Below are 26,567 nucleotides of genomic sequence, written 5' to 3'. Positions count from 1 at the left end.
TTTGGTTATATCTAGAAAGAGTCTCTCCATTTAGAGTGCACATCAACTTTTTCATAATGAGTCAGACTGTCATAACTTTGTAATCGGTTGAAAATATATAATTAAGTTAAAACTTAATTTTTAAGTATTTTTTTAATAAATCATAGCTTATGATACACTTATTATAGGACAACAGATACGTTCCCCTCCACTCGAGATAAGAATGCTTACACTTAGCCTCCCCATTTTTTAGCATTAATCATATCATTTACAAATATTTGAAAACGAGAAATAAAATGAAAAATATGATATTGGTATAATTATTAATGTAAAAGAAACATCTTCTTAAAGCAAACATGCGCAAGAGTTATTCTGTAATCAATGTTGTGAGTTGTAAGCTGCATTTGGTTTGATTAAATCTTGTAATCATAGGATACTTATTTTAAACCCACTCTTCCTTTTAGACTTTCACCATGTATTCATAATAAATGTAAGGACAAAAATCACATGTTTGAAAACAATTTATAATCAATCAAATTTTAATAAATAATACAAAAATGTTGGTTTATATTTTTTTAAGTATTTTTTAAAGATGTTAAGATTGTTAAATGAATTTATATTGGCTGTTGAGATGAAATAAAGTAGAGGAAATGATGAATAAAGAATTTGTCTTCCTTTTTCATGTTATGCTATTGTATGTACTATTAGTATTAGTTTATGATTGATTGAAAATATGTTTTTAAGTTGAAAAATTAATAATTAATTATTTTTTGACCAATTATAAATTTGTGGGACAACATATATGTAGTCATCTTTCACATAAGCAACACCAATATGTGAATTGGTGCGTGGGGGATTGTTTAGGTTGTGCTTTGTGGTGTTATGATGATAATGTTTTTAACATATTTTTTGTGCAATTTTTTACTCTTTTATTCATCTAAAACATAGATAAATATATTAACAATTGCCAGTAATTATAAATGATTAAAGAGTAGAAGAACTTATGTGGATATTTATTTATTCATAGATAATCAATAAAATATTGGTAATAAATTAAAAACTTAATCATAATTACATTTTAATCATAAATAATTATTTTCAATTACACAAAAATTCAATTTTTTTCATCTAAATAGGACATGTTGAATGAGTCTCTCGTTTGAGTCTTTCTCTACAAAAAGTACAACAATTTAATTCATAAACTTAATTTCATAAATGAATAGTGCCATAAACTCAACAAAAAGGAAAATTTTCAGGTCTCTATTATTAGATCAAACCCACAAATAAACCTCATGTTGCATATTACCTTAATAGAAATAATTTAATATGTATATATTGGTTGTAAGTGTTTTTTGTACTGTCAGTAAATTATTTATTAACTATCATTGACTCTCAAATAAAAGTAATACAAATCAATAATGTGCTAACAATATAATTTTTTTCCACTGTCAATGCATAGATTTTAAATTTGAAGAGAAATTACCTTTTATCCCTGGAACTATAGTAAAATTAGCATTTTTCTGTAGAAGCTTTATTAGAAGATGTTTATTTTGAGTGGTTCTCAACTTTGAATCTCATGTAAAAAACTAATGTCATTCCACAAACTTCGTGAAACAATGCTCAAATAGAAGCAAAAACTAATGGTTATTATTTTCAATGAAAACCTATAAATTTTCATGCACAATTCACCTAAAACCAAATCAACTATTCTCAAGCTTAAATCTCCTTCTACAACATTCTCAATAAATAATTCATTATCCTTTATTTTATCTTGCATTACAAGAAAGAATGAAGATCAACAATCAAATTTTCTTCTCCACAATCCTCCTATGTTTTGCCCTAGTTGGAAAATGTGTTGATGGCACACCAAAAATATTATCGCCGTTATTATCTTCATCATCACCATCACCATCACCAACACCATCGCCGAGCGAGGAAAGAAAAACAAAGACCCCTTCAAATCAGGGAACTCACCAATTCTCAGACACTCCATATGCTGCAGGCTCTCCTTTGAGTGCACCAGCTCCAACAATAGGTGATTCTTTCTCGGATTACTTCAAAGGAAAATTTGGAGATAATTCTAAAATCAAATACGATCCTGGGCTTGAACAGATATGTGGCAAGACACACCACCCTGACGTATGTCTTGCCACAATCTCGCCCTTGCTCAAGAACAAGGTCGATGTGGTGCATGCTCTTCAGGCTGCAATCGCAGTAGCCACACAAAATGTAAAGATGATAATATCAAATATTGAGAAGCATCCATCTGTGTCAAGTGAGGCTGCTGCATCACTCACTGATTGCAAAGGTCATTATAAGAAAGCTTTGACAAATCTTCAAAAAGCAAAGCAAAGTGTCCAAACTAGAGATTTTGGTTCAGTTACTTCCTTGCTTAGTGGTGTTGTGGCTGATGTTTCAAGTGCTGAGAGTAAGATTCAGGATCTGAAAACTTCACCTTTCAATGCAGATAAATTTCATAGTTTGGTTAGTGCTACAGCTACCAATTGTCTCAACATTGCATCTTTGATCCGCAATTAAGGGTCTGTTCGGGAGTTGGTGATTGAAGGGCAATGGAGGAATGAGAAAGGACCCGGAGTCAAGTTTTCCATATCTTTTCATTTCCCTCTAAAATCCAATTCGCAAACAAGTCCTAGATGACACGAGGATGCATGCTTTATATATATAGTAGTCAAGTTCTCTTTATACAAGGGAGATTAAATAATATTTGATATATAGACTATTGAGTCTTGAATAATAAAATACTAGTTGGGTTAGGTTATGAAAATATATATAATAGTATTTAGATTGGTATCCGTGAAATACACGAGATGTTGTAAATAAAACATTCATATTCTCAATGTATGAGACACTAGTGAATGATTAGTTTCTGAGTTCAATTTATTAATGAAAGTTGTTCATTTGAGTTTTGATTAATTTCTACCTATTTTTTGATTTATTGTTAAGTGTCATACTCATGAACAACTCAACATTATTTTTATAAAATACTATCTCCCATAAGCCATATTGACCCATCCATCGTGAATTTAATTTATGAAACATTGCTATATCTTATACAACACAATTTAATTTTATACGATGAAAACAATTTCATATTAATTTTCATGATCTACGTATAAGTTTTTTAAGTTATACCTTTCTAAGGATTATTATTTAATCTGTATTAAAATTTTTTAAGTATATATGTTTTTCTAAATTAACTGTTTCATTTTTGAAGAATATTTTTTATCAATAATGAAGTCAAATTTTAATTTAACCTGTCTAGGGATATTTTAGATTCCTTCGTGAAATCCTTGTCATATATATTTTTTTAATTCAATTAATTTTCACTCTCTAACATTTAAAACGTTTAAAAAAGTATCTAACCAATTTGACTCTTGAATCTCAAATGTAATACCAATAAGAACTTAAATTAATTAATTAACGAATAACATAACATTGATATTAATTATCACTTTTGTAACTTAAAGAAATATAACTTATTGTATTTAATTAAATCAAGAAACTTTAGATTGAGGGTATGATTAAGTAATCAACTTAACTAGACATTTATTCATAAAGTATTTGACCTAACTTTAAAAATGCCAAAATGAATAATGTTTTCACAACTTCATATTCCAATATTCTATAACAAAAGGATTTCTCTATTACCAAAAAAAAAAGGTTTCTCTTCCACTCCAAGCAGGAGTGGAACCAGTCTTGGGCTTGAAGAATAATGATGTTGTCTCTTTCAGGCCACATAGTAAATATGTTGATATATTATTTAAATTTTTATATAATTTATTAATTATATTTATACATTATATTATCATATAAAACTAATAATTTTGTTGGACGTTAAATTCAAATTTTCCTATAACCAAGGATATTGAACTAATCTTGATGTGCATTCTCCCAACGAGTATTGCTCATGGTCAGATATTTAACATTTTAATAACATATTACTGTTACTTTTTTATGATATAGCAGAATTTTCTTACAAGAAAATATCATTTTCCTTGAGAAAAAGTTACCCTACCTCAACTCAATTCTACCAATAACTCTAACCATTTGAACTAGTCTTGATGTGCACAATATCTAACATTTGACATTCTAATGACATATTACTTCTAAACCAGTCATTAATAATGAGAACTTTTTTTCCATATAATTGACACAATCACAATATATACAAAAAAACATGGAATTAGATTGGGAAAACTGTACAAACCATATGTAACTAACATCACTCATTCATAGATCGGGATAGTGAGCATATTGCATTTGGTAGCTCACACAACATGATGCATCATGCATGACCATGCTCATCACTCAGCTATTCAATGCTATAGCGCATAATACTGTAATTACAAACAAACAAACAAAATGTTATACCTGACAGACTGCGAAATTAGTATATTACAGTTCAAGTTTGAAAAGCTATTTCTATTCACTTCATGGGGCTAAGAATTTTAATCTCTGATGCCAACAAGATCGAATACATCTAAGATCCATTGAAGAAAACAGCACCGTATTCGGTGGATTTGATGAACTTCTTGAGCAACAGGACCGCAATTGCAATAGTAAGTCCAATAGCTGCCAATGTAAACAACCGACCATCAGGGTTTTGGACCGTTGTCGCAGGCTTTGGATTTTGAACCCTTGTTTCTGATGTTGGGAGGACCTGATTTCTTGAAAAACTTGATTGAACCTCCCTTGGAGCTTCAACTCCTGCAGGATTAGCAATTTCAGGGACTTCCTGTTCTTCAACAATTCTGTCACCAGCTTGATCTGGAACTTCCTCTCCTGCAGGTAAAGCCTCGGGATTATGTGAATTAACCTGGGCCTCAGCCTCTTCACTTCTAGATTGTTCTTCATGAGCTTTTGTAGGGTTATTTTCAGCATGAGGTGCTTTGCTTAGCATATACTCGTGTATCTGGGATAAGTAGAATCAGCCCAATATTTTACAGAAGAAAGCATAGAAAACAAAAAAACAATGAGCAACGTTTACCTCATCAATTAGCTTTTGACGTTCAGGAGTTCCAAATTTAGGAGCTGCTTCACGAGATTTAATGGCCAAGGCACACCTATCTTCTTTCTTGTAGTCCAACGAGCCCAATGCACCATTTGGGTTGGTTGGCATGAATGCAATCAGTGCAACTAAAGCAGTCCTTACTGTCAAATGAAATTTACATTAAGAGCCTTTTACCATCAAAGATAGACTAAGAAGTTTCAATAACTATCATTAGTTGTTATGATTCATTAAGTAAGCAGTTTCAATAATTCTCATTCTAGGTGTACTTTCTACAAATGTACTCAAACGCAACTACTTATTTTGATAAGTATTACCATTTTCTTTTTACAAAGACAAAAAGTATTAGATATCACAAACCAGGGAAATTAACTAAAGACATGGAAAACAATCTCAACTTCTATTTCTAGTCTACCAAAATAAACCTTCTTTTCGAGAGAAAATTATGTTATATCCCTATGCTTATCCAATTCCTAGCCTTGGGTAGATGGATATGCATGTCCAAAATGGGTAATAAATGGTGTATATTACACAGGCAAAACGTAAAGTGAGGCATGTGCTCCAAAATAATGCAAAATAGTTCAGCAAATGCAGTGAGTCAACACTCAAGACATGAAAGAAATGTTAATTACCACTCCATGATGGTTGCCAATGCTCAGGATGATGGTTTGATATGCTAAGGCAAATCTTGGTTTGGGTCTCAAAACGACCATTAGGCTGACAACAAAAGGGTGAAATTGACAAGAGGGGATGAGTCTGAGTTTCAGAGTTCCAACATAAAAGACAGCTAATGAAACAGACAACCCGAAAAGATATGCATATTCCAGAGAGAAGCATCTTACTGTCAACAACATAAACGAAGGAGGTTTGAATGGATACTCTGCAGGCAATTGAATCCGTCCATGATAAATGCCACCATCAAATTCAGTTTCACTAGGCCCCCTAATTGCAAATTGCCATTCAAATATATTTTCCTGAAAACAAACATGATACTGTTACTGAAGTTGTTCAGGTAAGACTTACACAACTGCAAAAACAAAAATGATATTGCCAGTTTTCAATTGGGTGTACATATTATATATTGATGCAAACAAATTAAAAAACAAAAACTACAAATCAGGTGTATAAACAACATTCTTATACAAAAAATAATATCCAAGAAAGTAAAGAAAGCAAGGTCAGAAGGAGCATCCTGCTAAATTATTCTTCCTTAACATCATGATAACTCCTCAAGTAGGTACAGTGTGAGTAAATGAAGATATTATTTCAAAAGTTCTCCCCCTTCACCATTCATTCCAATGAGTTCGCAAACATATATATGTGAGCCCTATTTCACTAAGTAAAAGTAAGGAACAACCATCTTGGTCCCTTTTACTCTTGCTTCTTCCTGAATGACTATCAATTCAGAAAGGAAAATTACACTGACCATCCTTGATTCTTAACTTAATTACACTTGGTATCCTCTTTTACTCTTGTTTATATTTCAAGTTACATAAACAGTGAAAACATAAACTCAGCAAAGTATGTGTATTGAAGACATAAGCCTCAATAAAGGGCCATGTAATTCCTAAAAAAAGTGCTTAATGTAATTAAGTGAAAGTCTTAATAATATCTCCTAATCAAAACCACACCTAAAGAAAAATGAAAAAAAAAAGAGTAACTCCTTTTCTTTTCTCTCACTAGATAGAGTTGAGAATCAAATTCATGAAAATTCAATTCAATTCACTAATTAGACAATTTCCACAAGCAATCACAATCCCGTAAAACAAATTTCTCAAAACACCAACCAATTCACAATCATAGATCAATAAACGAAACAATCCAGTCCCTGAATCAATCCCCAATGTTCAACCATCATTATGAAAATAAAAGCAAGAAGATTATAGATCAAGCAACAAAAACGAAAAAACCCTAACATAAGAGAATGAAAATGGAATGAAAAAAGTGACCTCAAGAGGGAGACTCATGAAATCATGGGAAGGGTTAGATTGCATCTCCTTAACCTCCTGAAGAATTCGCTTCACCGCGGGGTTCTTGAGATTGTACTTATCCGCCATTTCTGACCAAAATGCGATGATGAATTCATCATCATAATGAAGAATCCTATTTATATAAGAGTGGAACCTATGACGTTGACTCTTTCGTTCACACGTCATATTATCTTACGTGTCCATTGTTTATTGGATGCTACTCTATAAAATCAACCTTCCATTTTCTTGAAAATAGTTGGGTAGAAATGTATGTAGATACATTTAATAAAAAATGTTTGTAACACATTAAAAATTTAATTATAAATGAGGAGATTTCATTAAAAGATATTGTGAATTAAGTATCTTCTGATTATCATTGGTAATTTGGGCAAAGTCTAAGGGGCCAGTTCGCCCGCCTATACGTTTTGGGTGGGCAGAGCATGAAAATTGTTTTCATCCACCTAGAATGTCAACCTAATATGCCCTTTTCGCCCATGGGCATTTCAAATGGACAGGCAGGGCGGCCCATGGGTATCAATAAACACTAAAATAAGAAATGTGATGGGTCAAGTATGACAAGAGTAATTCATATTCTCACCACTTGAGTGCATGTAGCAATTTTCCAAAATATAATATCTATGTTCGGTTTATGCAAAACAAGATGTTATATTTTCATATTATGTATCCATGTAGTCTCAAGTAGTATGTCATTTTTTAATTTTTTAATTTAGGGCGGCCCGCAAGCTCGCCCTGCCATGTTTAGGGCGAGCATACATGATATTCATGCCCTATTTAAAAACGAGCATGCCCATGTCCGCCCTAATTTTGGTAGGTGTGGACATGGGCAGGGCGGGCAGGGTCGCCCTAATTGCCAATGTTACTCCTGATATAAGTAGGAAATAAATTATCTCATTCAACCATTAAAATCATGACATATGTCATACTTAATCATTTTTTATAAAAATATTTCTAGAAGTAAATAAAATAGTACATTTATCTTACTTTTATTGGATAGAAGAAATAAATTATCTCCTAATACTTATTCTCAAAATAAATAACCATAGTAAAAAATGAGGAAAAAGTTATAGTAAAAATCAATTTACAAATATTTTATTCAATAATTAAGTGATACATTTTAATGTTAATAAATACAATACTATATGTTGGTGATAATTGTTTTTTAGATTGATTTTGTGGAAAGATACAATATTTCTCAAAAGTAACAATACCAAGAGATATAAATTCGAATCAGGATATTTTAATATTAGAGAGGAGAGTGTTATTTTTCCTTATAAATTTAAGGATAAAAATATATTATCACAATAAATAAGTAGATACAAATGACATTGAGCTTTTTTCCTTATTGTTTCATAGCACTCTCCTCTCTCATACTGATTCCATGAAGTCCATTGTTTTGAATCAGTAGCATGCAGAACAATCAAGCATGCTCATCAATAATATTCCAATGGTTTAAGGGATTAAAATCTTCAACTTGAGAACATTTGCCACACAATATTGGTGATTGTAGTAGCACTTTGTTCAAATGCTTTCTTGTGATAATAACTGAGTTTATAACCTCATCAGTAGGGTGAAAAACTGATAGAACTTCAAAGCCTTTGATATTAGAAGGATTCAAAACTGGATAAAGGAATGCTCTTGCTCCTTTTGCACTCCTTAGCACCAAAATAGCTCCATCAGCCATGTATTTTGCTAAGTGGTTCATCACTTTTTGTTTCTCCTTTGTGTTCATACCTACTAATTCTGCCAAAAACACCACCTCGTACTCCTTAAGTTCACTTGTCACATGTGTTATATCACTAGTGTGAAAGAACATTCTTTTTGACAAGTTAGGGTCTGATGAGACCATCATAAGCTTTGGAGTTTGCTAATAGATCTATATCATAGTTGTGAAAACATGTGTTCTTTAAGGTAATAGATGGCCAACATGATTGAGGTAAGAGGAAGGGGGCCAGAGCCAATAAATGCAAGTTTGGATGGAACATGAGTGCAATGTTTTGTGAACATTGTGAATTCCAAATGGGTGTGTTTAAGGATCACATGTCCCAAACAAATCCTATTTCTATATTCCAAGGCAATCATATTACAACAAGTAATAAAAAAAATTATTTTCTATTTTTATGATTTTTTTTTCTTAACTAGTTGCCATTTTTTGATAGGATTAATACACAACGGGACACTAAATCTTGGGACAAGTGATCTCCATTTGAGTATGAGGTAATTGAAGTGGTAAGGGAAGAGTTTGATATGGTTTAATGGTTTCTCATGAGATCCTATGAGAGTAGAGTAATGGCTTTCAAGAAGTGCCTCAGCTATAGCACAAAGTTTAATTAGCTTAGCTATAGTTTCTCTATCTTTTTTGCATAGATTAGTAACATCTATAGGACATGGTGAGGTGCAAGTGGTTACTAGTTGAGTAAAGAGGGTGTTAACATACTTGGAGGGATTAAGGTTTTCTAACTTTGAGATCTTATCATAAGTTTCACATACCTTAGCTACTATCAGCTCATTGTGTGAGTCCATTTTTCTTTGGTGGTTAACTTTCACAAACTATGACTTGCTAGCTCTTCCATGAGTTCTAGTTTCACACACTTATAATAGGTGCATGTCAAGATTATTATTGCTGAAAAATTTCACATCTTGTCCCATATGAACAAGAATCTTCTCTATTAATGGAGAGATAATTAGTTGTTTTTCCTAGTATTTTTTAATGATAAAAATGTTGTTCCATTATATATACAAGGATAAAAATGTCTTATCATTTTTTCCTTTTTTTTTTGTAATATTTGTCTCTCCATTAATGAAGAGGATTCTCCCTCATCTCATTTATTATCCCGCATTAATGAAAACATGATATATTAATTAAAATTTTAAATTTTTATTATTGTTGTTGTCTTTATTTTATTATTATTGGTGCGAGATAGTTTATGAAACATGATTTGAGACAATAAATTTCTAGTCCAATTTCATGTTTTCAATAAATAGAAAATAAATCCATATAATTTAGTGAATTCTAGATGAAATCAAATCTATTAACCTATAGTGTATTGAAAAGGGTGAAATATTAGCATTTCTATATGTTAAGAGAGTAGAATTATGTTAAAACCCCATTTGTATTTTTATCTCTTGCATAAAATAATTATCAAGTGCATGGTACTAGTGAGTAATGACTACAAGACAAGATAACCGAAGTGTTCAATAGGACAAAATATTATAACTGTTGCTGCATCAAACATTATTTGCAAAGAAGAAATAAATAAGCAATTGGTAGTGGAAAAAACAAAAGGAATTGACAATGCAGTATAGTTATGCAGGATTCATGTTAGGTACTAATATAGAGACCTGCTCATAGATAAGTGGTTCTTTTCAAGTTGTGCATTATTATGACCAGCATGTTCACTACTCTGAATTTCTTGTACAGCTCCATAGTGTAAAATGTCATGATAGAGAGATTAGAGATAGGAGAAATAATATGGCAACAATTTGCATTATCTTTCATTGATATTCTATATCACATCTAATTATTGCAAGCCCCTAGATTTCTAAAGTTTTATAAGGAAAAATATATATAGTATTGGCATTGTAGAATGAAATACCAAAGCATATAGCCTTGGATTTTTTTTTTCATTGAACCTATAATCTTTACAAACTACCTGCATAACATTTATCATCTCGCATAAGTTATTTGGATTGTTGTATGGGAGATCTTCATTCATGAGTTACAACATTTTTCTATGGGCTAAATGAAAGAAGCATATAAGTGAGTTTGATACCACATCTTGATCCAAAACCTTAAGACATTAGGTCTATGGGTCCATCCACTTATATGTTCTTTAACTCATCCATTTTTCCCTAATGTGGGACTTTTTCATTCACACTTGGAATACCAACATCTCCCGATCAAATGTGAATTCTCATTCAAGTATTGGATACACTAGAGCTCAACTTTCTACCCACTTGCACCGCCGTTGGCTTATCCTTTCATCAACGGAACACGCCGCCTTGACCTATCGTCAGGAAGACTTTCGACACAAGGACATGGATCAACCGACCACTTGTCGCTTCAACACTCCGTTGAGCCGTCAAATCATCGGCTCTGATACCACTTGTTGGTGCAGCGGAAGTGATCGTTGCACAACATTGGCCACAAGCAATCAAATAATGTGCATAGAATAAATAATGGCTAAAGAGAGTGAATGCATGATGGCTAGACAAGGTGCGTCAAAGGTAATGGCAAGGATAGAGTAGATGAGTTGAAGGAGAAAGAAACATGAGAGAACTGTGGTGTGGGCAACGTATGTGTTGATCCAGAACCCCAGAAGTTCATGTATTGGGTTAGGATTAAGGTGGAGATAAAGACTCATGTGTTGAGTTTGACCCAGAGATAGATGCTAACAATATCTCTCTAGATGTTGAGAGAACGTTCTCATTTGAGATGAGAAATGGAATATCCTAATGACATGTCTGAGACGTCATAGTGAAGGATGTTAATTGTTAGCATATCTACAAAAGCATAGAGACGTTTGCTGACTTTGATGTAGGGTATAACATGAGCATTGACTTTGATGCAAGTTGTAAAACGAACATTGGTAGAGATGCAAGGAGTGTGACATGGGCATTGGGTTAGATACAAGGATATGACACAGACATTAGTTAGCATTGACACAAGGTGTATGGGTATACTCCTTATGGTGGAGTATGATAGTTCTTTTGAACTATGATTGTCGGAGTAGACAATGGTGGTAGCGATTGAGGCTTTCCAAGGAAGCTCCAAGGTTCAGTTTGACTGAGTATTGAAGAGGACGATTGTTGATGAACTTTTGTGTAGAGGTTCTAATATATCGAAAGACTTCCTAGCAATAGGTGGCTAGGCGGCGTGTTCCATTTTATGGCGGTAAAGGAAGCTGCACTACAAGTTTGGAGAGCTAGACTTTTGGTAACATCATCAATGATACTCATAAGATTTATGTTGTAGGGGAGTAGTTAAAGAGAATTAGACATTAAACAAGGTAGAGTCATATATTCGCTAAGGTGGAGATTCTTGTGTAGATTTTCTAAAGAGCGAGATATTTGTCTATTTCAATCAAGGTGGAGATTGTTGGAATTGTTTAAAATATATTATTATATGAAGTCTCACATTGCGTAGTATTAAAATAGAGTATAATATTAATGTTATATATTGGACTCAAGTCCCTTATTGTAATGTGCACTAGATATAAGCACCAAATAGAAACACGCCATTGACAGGTGGGCTCATGCGCGTGCTAAGGTTTGTAATCCTTATTCTCTAATAATATATTGGTAGCCGCTCAGCACTCTTGTTTCTTCTTTTCTATTTATTGTATGCCTTTATTTGATTGCTTGTGGCAACGCTGCACAATGATCGCTTCCGCTGCACCAACAACTTACTTGATGAATTGTGCAAGAAATTGATAGCAAGGTACTCAAAGAATGTATGTGCATAATGAACCATGATCATCTTCGTTAATATAGATACAAGTGCATGTTTTTCTACTTATGACAAAAATGTAATTTCATTATAATCAAAGAAATGAATTTATCATTAAGAGTTATATTTCACTTTTTTTTAAGCATTTATCTCTTCATCAATATAAAAGATTCTAGCTCCTTCATAAATTATCTAATTTGTTTTTCATTTACCTCCTACAACTATTTACCTCCATTTTACCAACAAAAATAGTAGTCTCCTAAAAAAGAACAACTTAATATAAATTAGATTGTAATATCTATTTATTATCGGTATAAATAATTTTGCACACACAATACATCATCCACTATTTATCATTGATGCACTAAATAGTTTAATTATTGTTTCAGTGCACTGTGATGCTTTTTTTCTTCTAGAGAGAAAGATGTGTATACTGAAACGTGTAAGAGTTTATTTTTATCATTGATTTTTCAAAAAAAAATCAAAATAAACAGTGAATAATATATTGACTGTGTATAAATTTTCAAAAAAACAAATACATATATATTACACTCTCTCTTTTAACTTATTCATCATCACATACATTATTAAGCAATTGATTTTTTTCTATACGTGATTATATCTTCCCATATGCTTTTTTATGTATTTTGTCATCTTTTGATTGTTTTTTATATTCGAAGATTAGGATTCATAGCTTTCCCTCGCTTTGTTCACTACTTTTTTTTTGTGTATTAGTTATCTGGTATTTTTATCCCTGCTTTTGACTATTTTTAATTTTTTATGAGGAAATATGCTTTATAACATTCTTTTTCTTCTTAACTGTCGTAGATATTTTCATTCTTTCACCATAATTTTTTATCCTTCGTCTAATTCATCTAGATTAACTTATTGTTTTCTTTTCATTTTTTTTCTCTTTTTCTAATTTCTTTAGTCGTCTCATTTACCTAACATGCATAACCACGTAAACTAACAATTATATAGCCCAGAATATTTAATTTTCATAAATATTATATAGACAAATATTACATAATTCACACTTTTTTTTTTAATTTAACCAACACAAACCATAAACCAAAAAATATCTATATCCAAATTATATCATTTTTCTTTGGTCAATTCTCGAGTAGGCAATAATATCTCAGTGCAATAGTTTAGTCTATTTCAATCGATTCGAGTCCAACAAGAATTTTATCTACAATGTTTATTGTCCAAGTGTTGATTTCATGACCACTTATTACAAGTAATAATTATCTCACATTAGTTACAGTTATAACTAATAACGGGTATGTATAATAAAGTTTCAACCTATTCTCTACCAAATAAATATTCGTAACTATCTCAAAATTACTTTATACTAGTAATCATCCAGAATAACTTTGTTGGAGAATATAGTATATAACTTTGCTCTCAAGCTTCTATTAGGGTATATATCATATTTGAATAATTTTCTCATTCAACTTAAGTAAGGTATATTGAATTTATTGCATAAAGACTATTTCATAAAATTAATTAAAAATTAAGCGACCAACTTTGTAATTAAGTGAATCATATACTCAATATGGTATAGATATAATCTCTCCTCGGATGCTTAAAATATGTTATTGTATTAGTCTCACATTATCTATTATTAGAATAGAGTAGAGTAACCAATATTATATATTGGACTCAAACCTCTTTTATAATATGCATCAAATAGAAATATATCATGAGTACTTGGACTCATGAATGTGCTAGGGTTTATAATTTTTATTCTCTAATTATATTTTGATAGTCGCTCAACACTTTCGGAGACGTAAGTATAATTGGTTGAACTCTGTTATCAAATTCTCTTGTTTCTCTCTTCTATTTACTCTATGTCATTTATTTGATTGTTTATGACCGACATTGTGTAACCATCGTTTTCGCTACACCGACACTATAATTATGTGACACTCTTACCCCTTAAATATAATTATATGACACTTCTACCTTTAAAATCAAGTGTAAGACTAATAACCTAATGGAGAGGAATTTGATTCTTATAAAAGAAAGATACCTTAGAGAAGTTTAAAAATAGCACCAACCTTATGGAGGAATACACAAAGAAACAACTTGATACATAAACTAATCTTAGTATATACAACCATGGGTGATCACATTCAACAGAAAATGGATGCATTGAAGGGTCATTTTGGTGTGTTAAATAGCAATGATGATGGTGAACCTCAAAAAACACATAATCCAAGAATGCCACCTAGTCCTTTTCCAATTCCTATGCCAGGAAGGAATCGCCTTGCTGCAAAATATGGCTACATTGAGAGGCAATGGATCAAGAAAGGTGGTCTCAAGAATCAAGCTGCAGGTTAATTACAAGCTTAATGACTTAAGGGTCTAGGTCCCTTAGTTCATAAGTAAAGCCATATATTATGATGATGCATGTAGAAAATGCATGAATTATATAACATGTAGTAATCTTATGTTGTATACTTACTTAGTGTGTTTGGTGTGATAGAATAAGAACCAAGTGAGAGTTAGAACTTTGTTGTTGCTATACTATGTGTAGGTTTCCCTTAGTTAGGTCTCACTTAAGGGCTTCCCTTTGTAACTTTGTTTAATATATAAACTATGTTGTTAATAGGTGATGCTACATTTACGTTCATTGACATATTTTCTTTCAATCCTCAACTTTCGTTTTTTTGTCTTCAAAAGAAATATTTATTATTGCTAATTGACAATTTGGTCAATAAATCTACCAGCGATATCACAATTCACAAACAAGTAAATGATAAGAGATTAATCGTGTTTATAAAGACTTGCTAAACCTAGTCTCTCAACAATTAGAACACTATTTTAAGCTAGTTTTCAAATGGTTTTTTTGATAATGTTTGCTTATATAAGAAGTAAAATTACAATAACGAAAGGGAGATGTGAGATTGACTTTAAAATCATTTTCAACATCTTTGGAAATAGTCAAGCAAACAAAACAAGTATGACTCTTATACTGTGTTAGACCTGGAAATTACTAAAAGCTAATATTATAGTCAATTTAGTAACTCATGCAATAAATCTCTATGTCTAATTATCTTACACAATGTCTAATAACCTTACATAATGTCAAAAATTATGACTCACATAAACACACATCTATGTCTAATAGTCTATGCATGTGAGTTGAGTTTAGTGCACGTATCATTTGTGTTAGTCAACAATATCTTAGTCTATAATAACATTTTACCAAAATAACTCTATCTAACAATTACAATGATAAAATTAAGCTATATGAACCATCAAATATACATTTATGTCTAATAGTCTATGCCATTTAGTTTGAGAGTCATTTGATGCTTATATGATATCATCTATATGAAATAGGCATACATTATGACAATTAAACATAAAACTACATCTAGCATTATATAAATTTTTTTACATAAATTGGGCCATTAAACTGAAACATCTTCACTAATTCATTCCTGAAACATACTAAGCAAATTGTCATTCACATAGTAATAATAATTCATGAAAATCAATTCATTCACAATCACTTTCAAATTAATTTCACATCAATGGATGCTACAATCAATCCTAGTAACAAAACCATGTCCTTAAGCATTTTCATACATAACAACTTAAAGGAGTAATGTAGAAAATTACAAGCTATGAAGGAGTGATACCTCCTCCATAAAACTACAACAACTTTCCCACTCAAACTCTCTCACTACATCATATTTCCAGCACAAAGTATCTAAGAGCTAGGGAAATTTGAAATCATTCTAAGAAGTATCTCACAATTACTTCTCAAATTTCTAGCTATTGAATATTGTACCATTATATTTACTTCAGCATTTTTAATGAACTATGTTTTGGTTTCTGCGCTCGACTCAGAGGTAGCACACTCAACACACTTCTTAATATGTTTCATTTGGGCAAGTTGCGCTTAGCACGTCTTCCATGCTTAGCGTGACACATGTGATAGGCGTAGGTCAATTGACTTGTGGTCTTGCTTGCTTTATGTTACTTGACACCAATCTTTGCCTATTTTGCCCTTCTAAAGTGTTGAAATATCATGAGAACTCAAATCAAAGGATTGGTATAAATATTCATCAAAACTTGAATTAAGACCATATAAAGTAAGTATTTAGACTTAGAATATGTTAAATTAACCTTATGAATTAAGGTAAGTTTCATACTTAACAATTAATAATGTACTAGAGTTACTAAAAGAGTACAAATGTAGCAATTAAAAAGTATAAGAAAAAAGTTAATAAATTAAGACAATTCCATGAGATTTGTGACCCATACTTGATAAGACATAGTCGACTTATGCCTCTATTGATCCAAAGCCATGTTTTCTCATTTATCGCATCGATAATGTCCTTAATAGACTCTATTTTGGAAATGAAGATAAGATTGTTTCTGATTAACCAAATAGGCCAAATTGTTTCTAACTAAATGATGACCCATTATTTCCTACACTTTTTGTTGATTGGTGTAACCCCATATAATTGAGAAAATAGCTAGTTATTTCTTAGGGAAGTACTATGTTGAACCCGAGCCAATTGTAAACCGACTACCACACCAAGTAAGTGAACATAATAACGATAGAAAAAGGTGTTAGGAAGATTCATCTTGTTCATCATAAAATCTATAAGAGCTCTTTGTTGAAAGTGATCTCTCTCCTAAGTAAGATTTCCATTGTTGGCATTATAGCATGGATTTGTTGGATTGGATTTTTATTTCTTTTTTATCAAGCACCTGGTTGGGTTTGGTTTGTAAATGTTCTGAAGTTTTTCTCTTTAAGTCAATAAATGTTATTTTTCAAAAAAAAATGTATTTAATAACGTATGGATAAGAAATTTTCTTATAACTTAGTTGGATCTATTGGGCCATGTACCCAACAAATAACTACTCAGCTAATAATAAATTATTACATATAAACCAAATTGCAGTATATGCTTAATGAATCAATGCCAGAATAGTATAAGTGTTCAACTAGCATAAGATTCTAAACTCTAAAAGTTATTAACCAATGAAAAAGAATCCAGGGTGCCAAGTTTGGCTAAAAGTTATAGCTTGTTGAACAAGCAAAGCATTGCATTCTCTCTAATTGCACCTATAAATTGAAGGCATACTTAATTTGTAACATCAAGCACATACATACAAACACTTAAACACTACCATATAGTGCAATTTTAAGGAGTTATATCAACATGGCAATGAATGTTCATGCTCTAAGAAAGCTCCTTGCAGCAATGGAGGCTGAGGAAGCAGGTCAAAAATCCACCAACCATGGTACTCAAGACTCATTTAACAACTACGGTGGCCACCAGAATTACTCCGGTTCGAGGATCAACAGTGGTGCGAATTCCGGCGATCGTTACAATCATCAAAGCTATGACAACCATGGTGGCAGTGCTATAAATAACACTGGTACCTTCAATGGCAATGGAAATGGTGGCAATATTGGTGGTAACTTTGATGCCTCAACAAGGAACTATCGTTATTAATTCTATATGATGCGCAATAATTATAAAATGTTGTTATTTGATGGCACTACTTATCATGAAAATTGGAGCATTAGCTCTAAATGTAATGAATAAAATAATCCTTTAATATTATGTAATAAGAGGTATTTCCCGTTCATAATTTCCTTTTTAAGCTAAATGAATTAATGATAGCTATAGCACAAGGTTGCTCAAATTAAACTTTAATCATATTAACCACTCAAACATGTTACATCACCACACAATTGCCTAACTAAGTGAAGTGGGGGATCTTTTCTAAGTTTGTTAAACAAGATACTTGAATCAACATTGCCGAGTTATGATTTGTTTTGAGACATCAGACTATACAATATGTTTGCGAAATTTTGTCATTATCTTATGTGTGGTAAATAACATTGAAAGACCATTATAAAATATTGTGAGATGTTGAAGAAATAGTTTAAAATAAAAAGATTTTCATAGAACTTAGGGGGAAAATTATATTTTATGTTAGATGGTCCATTAGCTAAAGGATTGATACCTAAGGAATTTTAAAAACATGTTGCTCATATGGATGAGGTTCTTTAGGATATCTCCCTTTAATTTAACGAGAATCTATATGTTTTATGGTTTACTTTGGATATTTAAGGATAATTTCAGTAGAATAAAGTTAATGATTTATATATCTTCTCTATGTAATTATTGTGTTACAATTAAGAGATTTTGTATTAATTTTATTAAGTATATTAATATGGCGATCATCAAATCGAGTCATGCTTGAATGTGATGAAAGTCGTGGTGGTTTGAAAGTTGATATATAAGATGAACTAGATTTTATTAAGGAGATATCTAACTATAAATAACACTCAGATGCATGTCTAATTAATGTTTAATTATCATATATAATACAATTTAATTAGCTATTTATTTATAAGATATTACAAAATAAGTAGTCTAATGTTGACAATAAGTAGGACTTCTAAAAATTAATATGAGCTTAATGAATATATATATATATATATATATGTATAACACTTTAAGAAATACTATAGTCCTCAACACACTAAAGAACAGTTTTCTCATCTTCACTTCAAAGAGAAAACAAAAGGTCCTTAAGGAATTATAGGATTTGTTTAGACCAACTCATATTTGAGTTTTAACAATATTTATCATTATAAACTTTTATATGGTATCACAGATGTTTCATTCTCTATGACATATTCAGTCACTATTCCGATTTCGAGATGACAAAAATTTAGAACTTTGATTAGTCATATCCATTTGTAATGTCATCTTCTCATTAGTATATTCATTCATTCTTTTCTTAATCTCACAATTTTATATTACATGCAACAATTATCCAAATAATCAAACATTGCTCCAATATAACAATTAACTTTCTTCCTTTAATTTATATATGTGTGTGTGGCATTATGAAGTTATAAGTGGTCAGATGGTTATGGTAAAGAATTTAAGGAGTAGAGTGATAAGGAGGTTGAGAGTTCAAATCTCATTCACTATAAAATATTATCATACTAATATTTGTCTATCAATTATATATATGGTAATCTTCATACCGGCGATCATTCCGATAATATCATTTCTCCCATTAATGAATTCTTTCCCCATCGACAATCATTCTAATGGTGATTGTATCATTGTGTTCTATTCTAACTATTAAATATTGGCTTAAAAGAAAAAGAGAATGATGTGGCAAAAGAAGTGGCTATGATGAAACATTCTTGTGGCCAAGTAAAATGAGTGGCTATAGTGTAACCTCTTTTGTAGCCAATGAGAAGAAGAGGTTGTGGTGAAGCATCTTTGTTTTTGGCCATAGGATCCTCAAGGCTTTGGCTATAAATAGGAATGCTCCAAGCCATTGTAAGACACACCAATATTCTAGCCTTAGTGCATATTCTCTCTTCTTCTCTTGTTCTAATATTGTGAGGAATATTTTAGTGTTTAAGATATAAGTGAGTGAGAGTGATATTGGGTGTACTTGGGTTTTGGGAAGTGAGTGAAACACTTGAGTGAACTTGTAATTCTCTTTTATCATAGTGATAATATCATTGTTGCTCTTCAACCGTGGACGTAGGCAAATTGCTGAACCACGTTAATTTCTCGGTGTCATTTTCTCTATTATATTTTCTCCATATGTCTTCCGCATCAACAAACTGGTATCAGAGCTCGTAGAGCTCTTGCATGCTAAGCCGTACGATCTAAAAGAAAATTCTTAGTATGCTCTGTGTTTGCAGCATTGTCTGATCTTACACACCAGAAAAGAATTGTTCTTGTTACTAGAAAGGTATAATAGTGTGAAAGTGCATGTCTAGGAAAGTTCTGTCTTAGGAAAGACCTGGTATTTAAGCGTGTCTGTTAAGACCCACCTCTCTTTCCTGGGAGCTTTCCTGGTGTATGTTCACGGACTACGATACTGTTCTGGTATACGGTTATCATGGCGAGTGCTAAATTTGATTTGGAGAAATTTAATGGAGAAAATGATTTCAACCTATGGCGATTGAAGATGAAGGCTCTACTAGTTCATCAAGGCTTGGGAAAAGCCTTGGAAGGTAGAAACAAGTTACCACAGAGTCTGACCGAGGACGAGAAGGATGAAAACCTGGAAAAAGCACATAGTGCAATTTTGTTGTGCTTGGGAGATGAAGTTCTACGAGAAGTGTCAGATGAAACTACAGCTGCTTCATTATGGTTGAAGCTGGAAAGCCTGTATATGACGAAGTCACTCACCAACAGGCTGTATTTGAAGAAAAGAATATATACCCTTCAAATGCAGGAAGGAAAACCCATAAAAGATCATCTGGATGAATTTAACAAAATTATTCTTGATCTAAAGAATATTGATGTTAAAATTGAAGATGAAGACCAAGCAATTCTTCTACTATGTTCCCTTCCAAGTTCTTATGAGCACTTCATCGACACCATGATGTATGGTCGAGAAGATCTGACCTTAGACGAAGTAAAGGCGGCGTTGCACTCAAAAGAACTGAAGAAAAGAGTATCATATTCGAGATCTGAAGGCTCAGGTGATAGTCTTTTTGCCAGAGGAAGAACAGAGAGGCGAAATCAATTTGGTGAAAGAGGGAAATCTAGGTCCAAGTCTAAAGCGAAACCTAGAAAGTATAAATGTTTTCATTGTCATAAGGAAGGTCATATAAGAAAGAATTGTCCAGAGCGCAAAGGCAAGGAAAAGATTTGTGAATATGGAGATGCAGCTGTAGCAAATGACTATGATAGTGCAGATGCACTAATAGTCTCAGAGCACGATTCAAAAGATGAATGGGTACTTGATTCTGGATGCTCATATCACATGTGTCCCATTAAGGATTGGTTTTCAACTTACCAACCCTTAGATGGGGGCAAGGTCCTTTTGGGAAATAATGCTCCCTGCAAGGTCATTGGCATCGGCTCAATTAGAATCAAGATGTTCGATGGAATCGTAAGGACGTTGACAGATGTAAGGCATGTTCCAGAATTGAAGAAAAATCTGATTTCCTTGGGAACACTAGATTCAAAAGGTTATAGCTACAAAGGTGAAGGTGGAGCTATAAGAATATCTAAAGGCGCTATGGTTGTAATGAAAGGAAAGAAAGAGAATAGTCTCTACATGCTACAAGGAAACACAATCACGGGTGTTGCTGCTGTCTCATCAACAAGTGATTATGATGTCACCAAATTGTGGCATCTAAGAATGGGTCATGTTAGTGAAAGAGGCCTAGCCGAGTTGGCCAAGCAAGGATTGCTATGTGGTCAACAAGTCGGGAAGGTAGACTTCTGTGAACATTGCATTTTTGGGAAGCAATGTCGAATAAAATTCAACAATGCAGTTCATCGAACAAAAGGCACGTTGGATTATGTACATTCTGACTTGTGGGGTCCTTCCCAAGTACCTTCTCATGGTGGTAGGAGATATATGCTAACTTTCATTGATGATTATTCAAGGAAGGTTTGGATCTTCATTTTGAAACACAAAAGTGAAGCATTTGTGAAGTTCAAGCAGTGGAAAACCTTGATCGAAAAGCAAACTGGGAGGAAGATCAAGCGACTGAGAACTGACAATGGCCTAGAGTTTTGTAGCAGAGAATTCGGAAACTTTTGCAAGGATCATGGTATTGTCAGACATTATACTGTGAGGCACACTCCTCAACAAAATGGACTTGCAGAACGGATGAACAGAACCTTACTTGAAAGGACAAGGTGTATGTTGTCAAATGCTGGATTGCCAAAACAATTCTGGGCGGAAGCTGTCAATACAGCTTGTTACTTGATCAACAGATGTCCATCAACGGCTATTGACTTTAAAACTCCAGAAGAGATGTGGTCGGGTGTTCCTGCAAATTATGATAATTTGAGGATATTTGGTTGCCCTGCATATGCTCATAACAAAGAAGGAAAACTTGATGCAAGAGCATTGAAATGCATTTTTCTTGGATATCCTGATGGTGTAAAAGGATATAAGTTGTGGTGGCCAGAGAAAAGAAAATGTATTATCAGTAGGGATGTTACTTTTAATGAAGCTGAAATGCTAAAGCCTCATAAAGAGTCTTCAAGTGAAAACAAAGACCCTAGTATCTCGGAGAAGGTGGAGTTTGAGGTGGAGTTTGAGGTGGAGCCAACGAAGGAAAATACATTTGATCAAGAAGAAGAAGTTCATGATGCATCTACTAGTAGTGATGTATCCCAATTGCAACATTATCAGTTGGCTAGGGATAGGCAAAGGAGACATATAAAACCTCCTGAGAAATATGGTTATGCTGATCTGGTGTCTTATGCTCTAAATGTTGCTGATGATATCAGCAATTGTGAGCCACAATCATATGAAGAAGCTATCAACAATAAAGAAGCTTCCAAATGGATTTCTGCCATGAGAGAGGAAATTGAGTCTCTTCATAAGAATCATACTTGGGTTCTTGAGAAACGACCAAAGTCTCAAAAGGTTGTTGGATGCAAATGGGTCTTCAAGAAGAAGGAAGGAATTCCTGGAGTTGAAGATGCAAGATTCAAAGCGCGATTAGTGGCCAAAGGTTTTACACAAAGAGAAGGAATTGATTTCAATGAAGTTTTCTCCCCTGTGGTAAAACATAGCTCTATTCGCATCCTACTTGCCATTGTAGCTCAATTTGATATGGAACTTGAGCAACTAGATGTCAAAACAGCATTCTTGCATGGTGAGTTGGAGGAACAAATCTATATGAAACAACCTGAAGGATTTGAAGTTCAAGGGAAGGAAGATCATGTTTGCTTACTGAAGAAATCCTTATATGGCTTAAAACAATCTTCTAGACAGTGGTATCGACGGTTTGACACCTTCATGCTCGAAAATGGCTATTGTAGAAGTGAGCATGATAGTTGTGTCTACTACAAGAAGCTGGCAAATAAGTCATTTATCTATCTCCTTCTTTATGTTGATGACATGTTGATCGCATGTAAGAACATGTCAGAAATAAAAAGCTTAAAAGCTCAATTGAGCTCAGAGTTTGAAATGAAGGACTTAGGAGCTGGAAGGAAAATTCTAGGAATGGAGATTCAGAGAGATAGAAAAGAAGGGACGCTCTTTCTATCACAAAAGAAGTATATTGAGAAAGTGTTGGAACGATTTGGCATGCAAAATGCTAAACCAGTCACTACTCCATTGGCGTCTCATTTCAAACTTTCAATGGCCTTGTGTCCACAAACTGAGAGCGAAAATGAGGAGATGTCAAGTGTACCTTATGCTAGTGCAGTTGGCAGTCTTATGTATGCCATGATATGCACTAGACCAGATATTGCACAAGCAGTAAGTGTGGTAAGTAGGTATATGGCAAGTCCTGGTAAAGTTCACTGGAAGGCTGTGAAGTGGATTATGCGCTACCTAAAGGGTACCATGGATATTGGCTTATTGTATGGAAAAGTCAAAGGTGTTGGAAGTAAGGTCATCGGATATGTTGACTCAGATTATGCCGGAGATTTGGATAAGCGAAGATCACTCACTGGATATGTTTTTACACTGTGTGGTTGTACTGTTAGTTGGAAAGCAACACTACAATCAATTGTTGCTTTATCTACAACTGAAGCGGAGTACATCGCAGTAACAGAAGCTGTAAAGGAAGCCATTTGGGAGAAAGGTCTAATTGAAGAGTTGGGTATACAACTAGAAGAAACAACCATCTACTGTGATAGTCAAAGTGCTATACATCTCACAAAAAATCCAATGTATCATGAAAGAACAAAACATATTGATGTTCGGATGCACTTTATCAGAGATATCATTGAGAAAGGAATTGTTAAAGTGGAGAAAATACCCAGTGCAAATAATCCTGCTGACATGATGACGAAACCAGTTCCAACAACGAAGTTCAGGCATTGTCTGGACTTGATTGATGTCCAGAATCTCTAGTGGGCATGAAGAAGAGCAACATGAAAATAGTTATGATAGTCTTTTAGCCAAGGTGGAGATTTATTAAATATTGGCTTAAAAGAAAAAGAGAATGATGTGGCAAAAGAAGTGGCTATGATGAAACATTCTTGTGGCCAAGTAAAATGAGTGGCTATAGTGTAACCTCTTTTGTAGCCAATGAGAAGAAGAGGTTGTGGTGAAGCATCTTTGTTTTTGGCCATAGGATCCTCAAGGCTTTGGCTATAAATAGGAATGCTCCAAGCCATTGTAAGACACACCAATATTCTAGCCTTAGTGCATATTCTCTCTTCTTCTCTTGTTCTAATATTGTGAGGAATATTTTAGTGTTTAAGATATACTTGAGAGAGAGTGATATTGGGTGTACTTGGGTTTTGGGAAGTGAGTGAAACACTTGAGTGAACTTGTAATTCTCTTTTATCATAGTGATAATATCATTGTTGCTCTTCAACCGTGGACGTAGGCAAATTGCTGAACCACGTTAATTTCTCGGTGTCATTTTCTCTATTATATTTTCTCCATATGTCTTCCGCATCAACACTAACTGATATTCATTCATTCTGGTGGTGTATTTCTTCCATTGACATGTTATGTTATTAATGAATTCTTTTCTCATCGACGATCATTCTGGTAATGATTATGCCAATGCTTTTTCATAGACAATCATTCCAATGATGCATTTTTTTTTTGTATATGCAAACTTTGGAATTTAAAATATATTTCTTGACGGTTTTTTGTGGAGTTCATATAATCAAGGTTAAAGTTTACTATGCTTTAGCTTAAAGGGATGTGTTAGAGAATATTTGGATTGACGAAACATTATCTTATTTTAGTATTTAGTTAATTTCATTTTATTTGAATGTATCTATAATTTATATTTATCTTGTTATTTGAATTGTTATTATCTTATAATTTATAACTATTTTGACCTATGTAATAAATTATTTGGACCTATTCATATTTTAGTGGGTCAATCTTTATCATCCTAAACTTTTACAATAAGAACCTAAGAAAACTAATATAAATTAACCTTTGATTTCAATCATTCAAGATAATCTAAAAGCTACAATGTTTATATGAATCAAGATCACATGTCCCCACTTGATGTTCTCAACCTTGTTCCACCCAATGTTATTAAACTCAGACCGATCAATGACTCGGTCAGGGTACGGGGTCAATGAGTCAATGGTTTAACTAGTGGGTCAATGATTGGACTGGTTAACTCAGTTTGCATTAAAAATCTAAAAAATTCATAATATTATGTAACAATATTTAATAATTATATACTCAAAATTCAAAAAATATTATCATGCATAATTAAACAACAAAAAAGGAACATTTTACTACTATAAAATGACACAAGTAAGTTGGTAACATCATCAAACAACATATGAACTATGTTTTAACTACAAAAAACATTCAATAAGTTTAAAATTTAATTAAACAATGAAGATTTTGTTATAATATAAACTAACAAATGACAAACATAACTACAAATAAGTTAAAATTAGTTGTTTTTCACTAAAAATGACATTGATTTGGTTGTTTTTTAAAAATATTTTTTTGATTGACTCGGCTAGTCCAACTAGTTTGACCACTTGCGTCACTAGTTTTAGGGTTAAACTAACCGAATCAATCCAACTTAATGAAAAACCAATTAGATGAGAGGCTCAGATCAGTTAGATATTCGGTTCATGGTTGAGCTGGTTGAACCGGCCGGTTTGAGCCGAATTTTATAACACTGGTTCCACCCAATAATATAGTGTCGTGTATCTGGAAGGAAAAGTCACACAAAAATATGTATTTTTACTAACAAGGTGAGCTGAACTTTTTAAATGATGTGTTACTACTTTATTGGGCAAGACAAAATTAGAGACACCAAATTAAAACGGGTAATCTACATCACGTATACATCAAATATAAACTGTAAATGACTACTAATTAAGATGGTCCATACAAATGGCATTTATGTATATTATTTACGAAGAAGGATACGTTTATATCAAATGGGTAAGTGTAATAAATGATGAGAGAGAAAAAGAAAAATCTTAAATAATTTATTTCATTCATCCATTTATGTGGTCGGTTAGATTTAAGAAAATAAATGATTGATATTGAATATAATTAGAGTAAACAAAACTTAAGTGTAAATGGATCCCTCCTCTGGAGTGCATAGTTATTTGTTTTTTATTCATTCTAAATCAATATCCTTACATTTCTCCTAATAATAAAACTCCGAGTTTAAATT

General features: G+C 32.7%; 3 protein-coding genes and 1 pseudogene across 3 annotated transcripts; 2 read left to right on the top strand and 2 right to left on the bottom strand.

Moving 5' to 3' along the window:
- LOC109329136 lies at nucleotides 1,664-2,909 on the top strand. The gene is made up of 2 exons (XM_019562812.1): nucleotides 1,664-2,531; nucleotides 2,645-2,909. Exon 1 carries the CDS (start codon nucleotides 1,768-1,770, stop codon nucleotides 2,515-2,517), a length of 750 nt encoding a protein of 249 aa, XP_019418357.1. The 5' UTR covers nucleotides 1,664-1,767; the 3' UTR covers nucleotides 2,518-2,531; nucleotides 2,645-2,909.
- LOC109330256 (ubiquitin-conjugating enzyme E2 32-like) lies at nucleotides 4,162-7,096 on the bottom strand. The gene is made up of 5 exons (XM_019564380.1): nucleotides 6,958-7,096; nucleotides 5,851-5,982; nucleotides 5,641-5,725; nucleotides 4,988-5,151; nucleotides 4,162-4,912 (listed from the first exon to the last, which is right to left on the bottom strand). The coding sequence occupies exons 1-5, from the start codon at nucleotides 7,063-7,065 to the stop codon at nucleotides 4,481-4,483; spliced, it is 921 nt and encodes a 306-aa protein (XP_019419925.1). The 5' UTR covers nucleotides 7,066-7,096; the 3' UTR covers nucleotides 4,162-4,480.
- Nucleotides 8,417-9,519, bottom strand: LOC109329192 (annotated as a pseudogene).
- On the top strand, nucleotides 17,562-18,050 carry LOC109329003 (trihydrophobin-like). Its single transcript, XM_019562664.1, has one exon. It carries the CDS (start codon nucleotides 17,635-17,637, stop codon nucleotides 17,929-17,931), a length of 297 nt encoding a protein of 98 aa, XP_019418209.1. The 5' UTR covers nucleotides 17,562-17,634; the 3' UTR covers nucleotides 17,932-18,050.

This window comes from Lupinus angustifolius, chromosome LG16, assembly GCF_001865875.1.
Source record: "Lupinus angustifolius cultivar Tanjil chromosome LG16, LupAngTanjil_v1.0, whole genome shotgun sequence".
NCBI classification, from domain to species: domain Eukaryota; kingdom Viridiplantae; phylum Streptophyta; class Magnoliopsida; order Fabales; family Fabaceae; genus Lupinus; species Lupinus angustifolius.
This window is presented reverse-complemented; position numbering and strand designations above follow the sequence as displayed.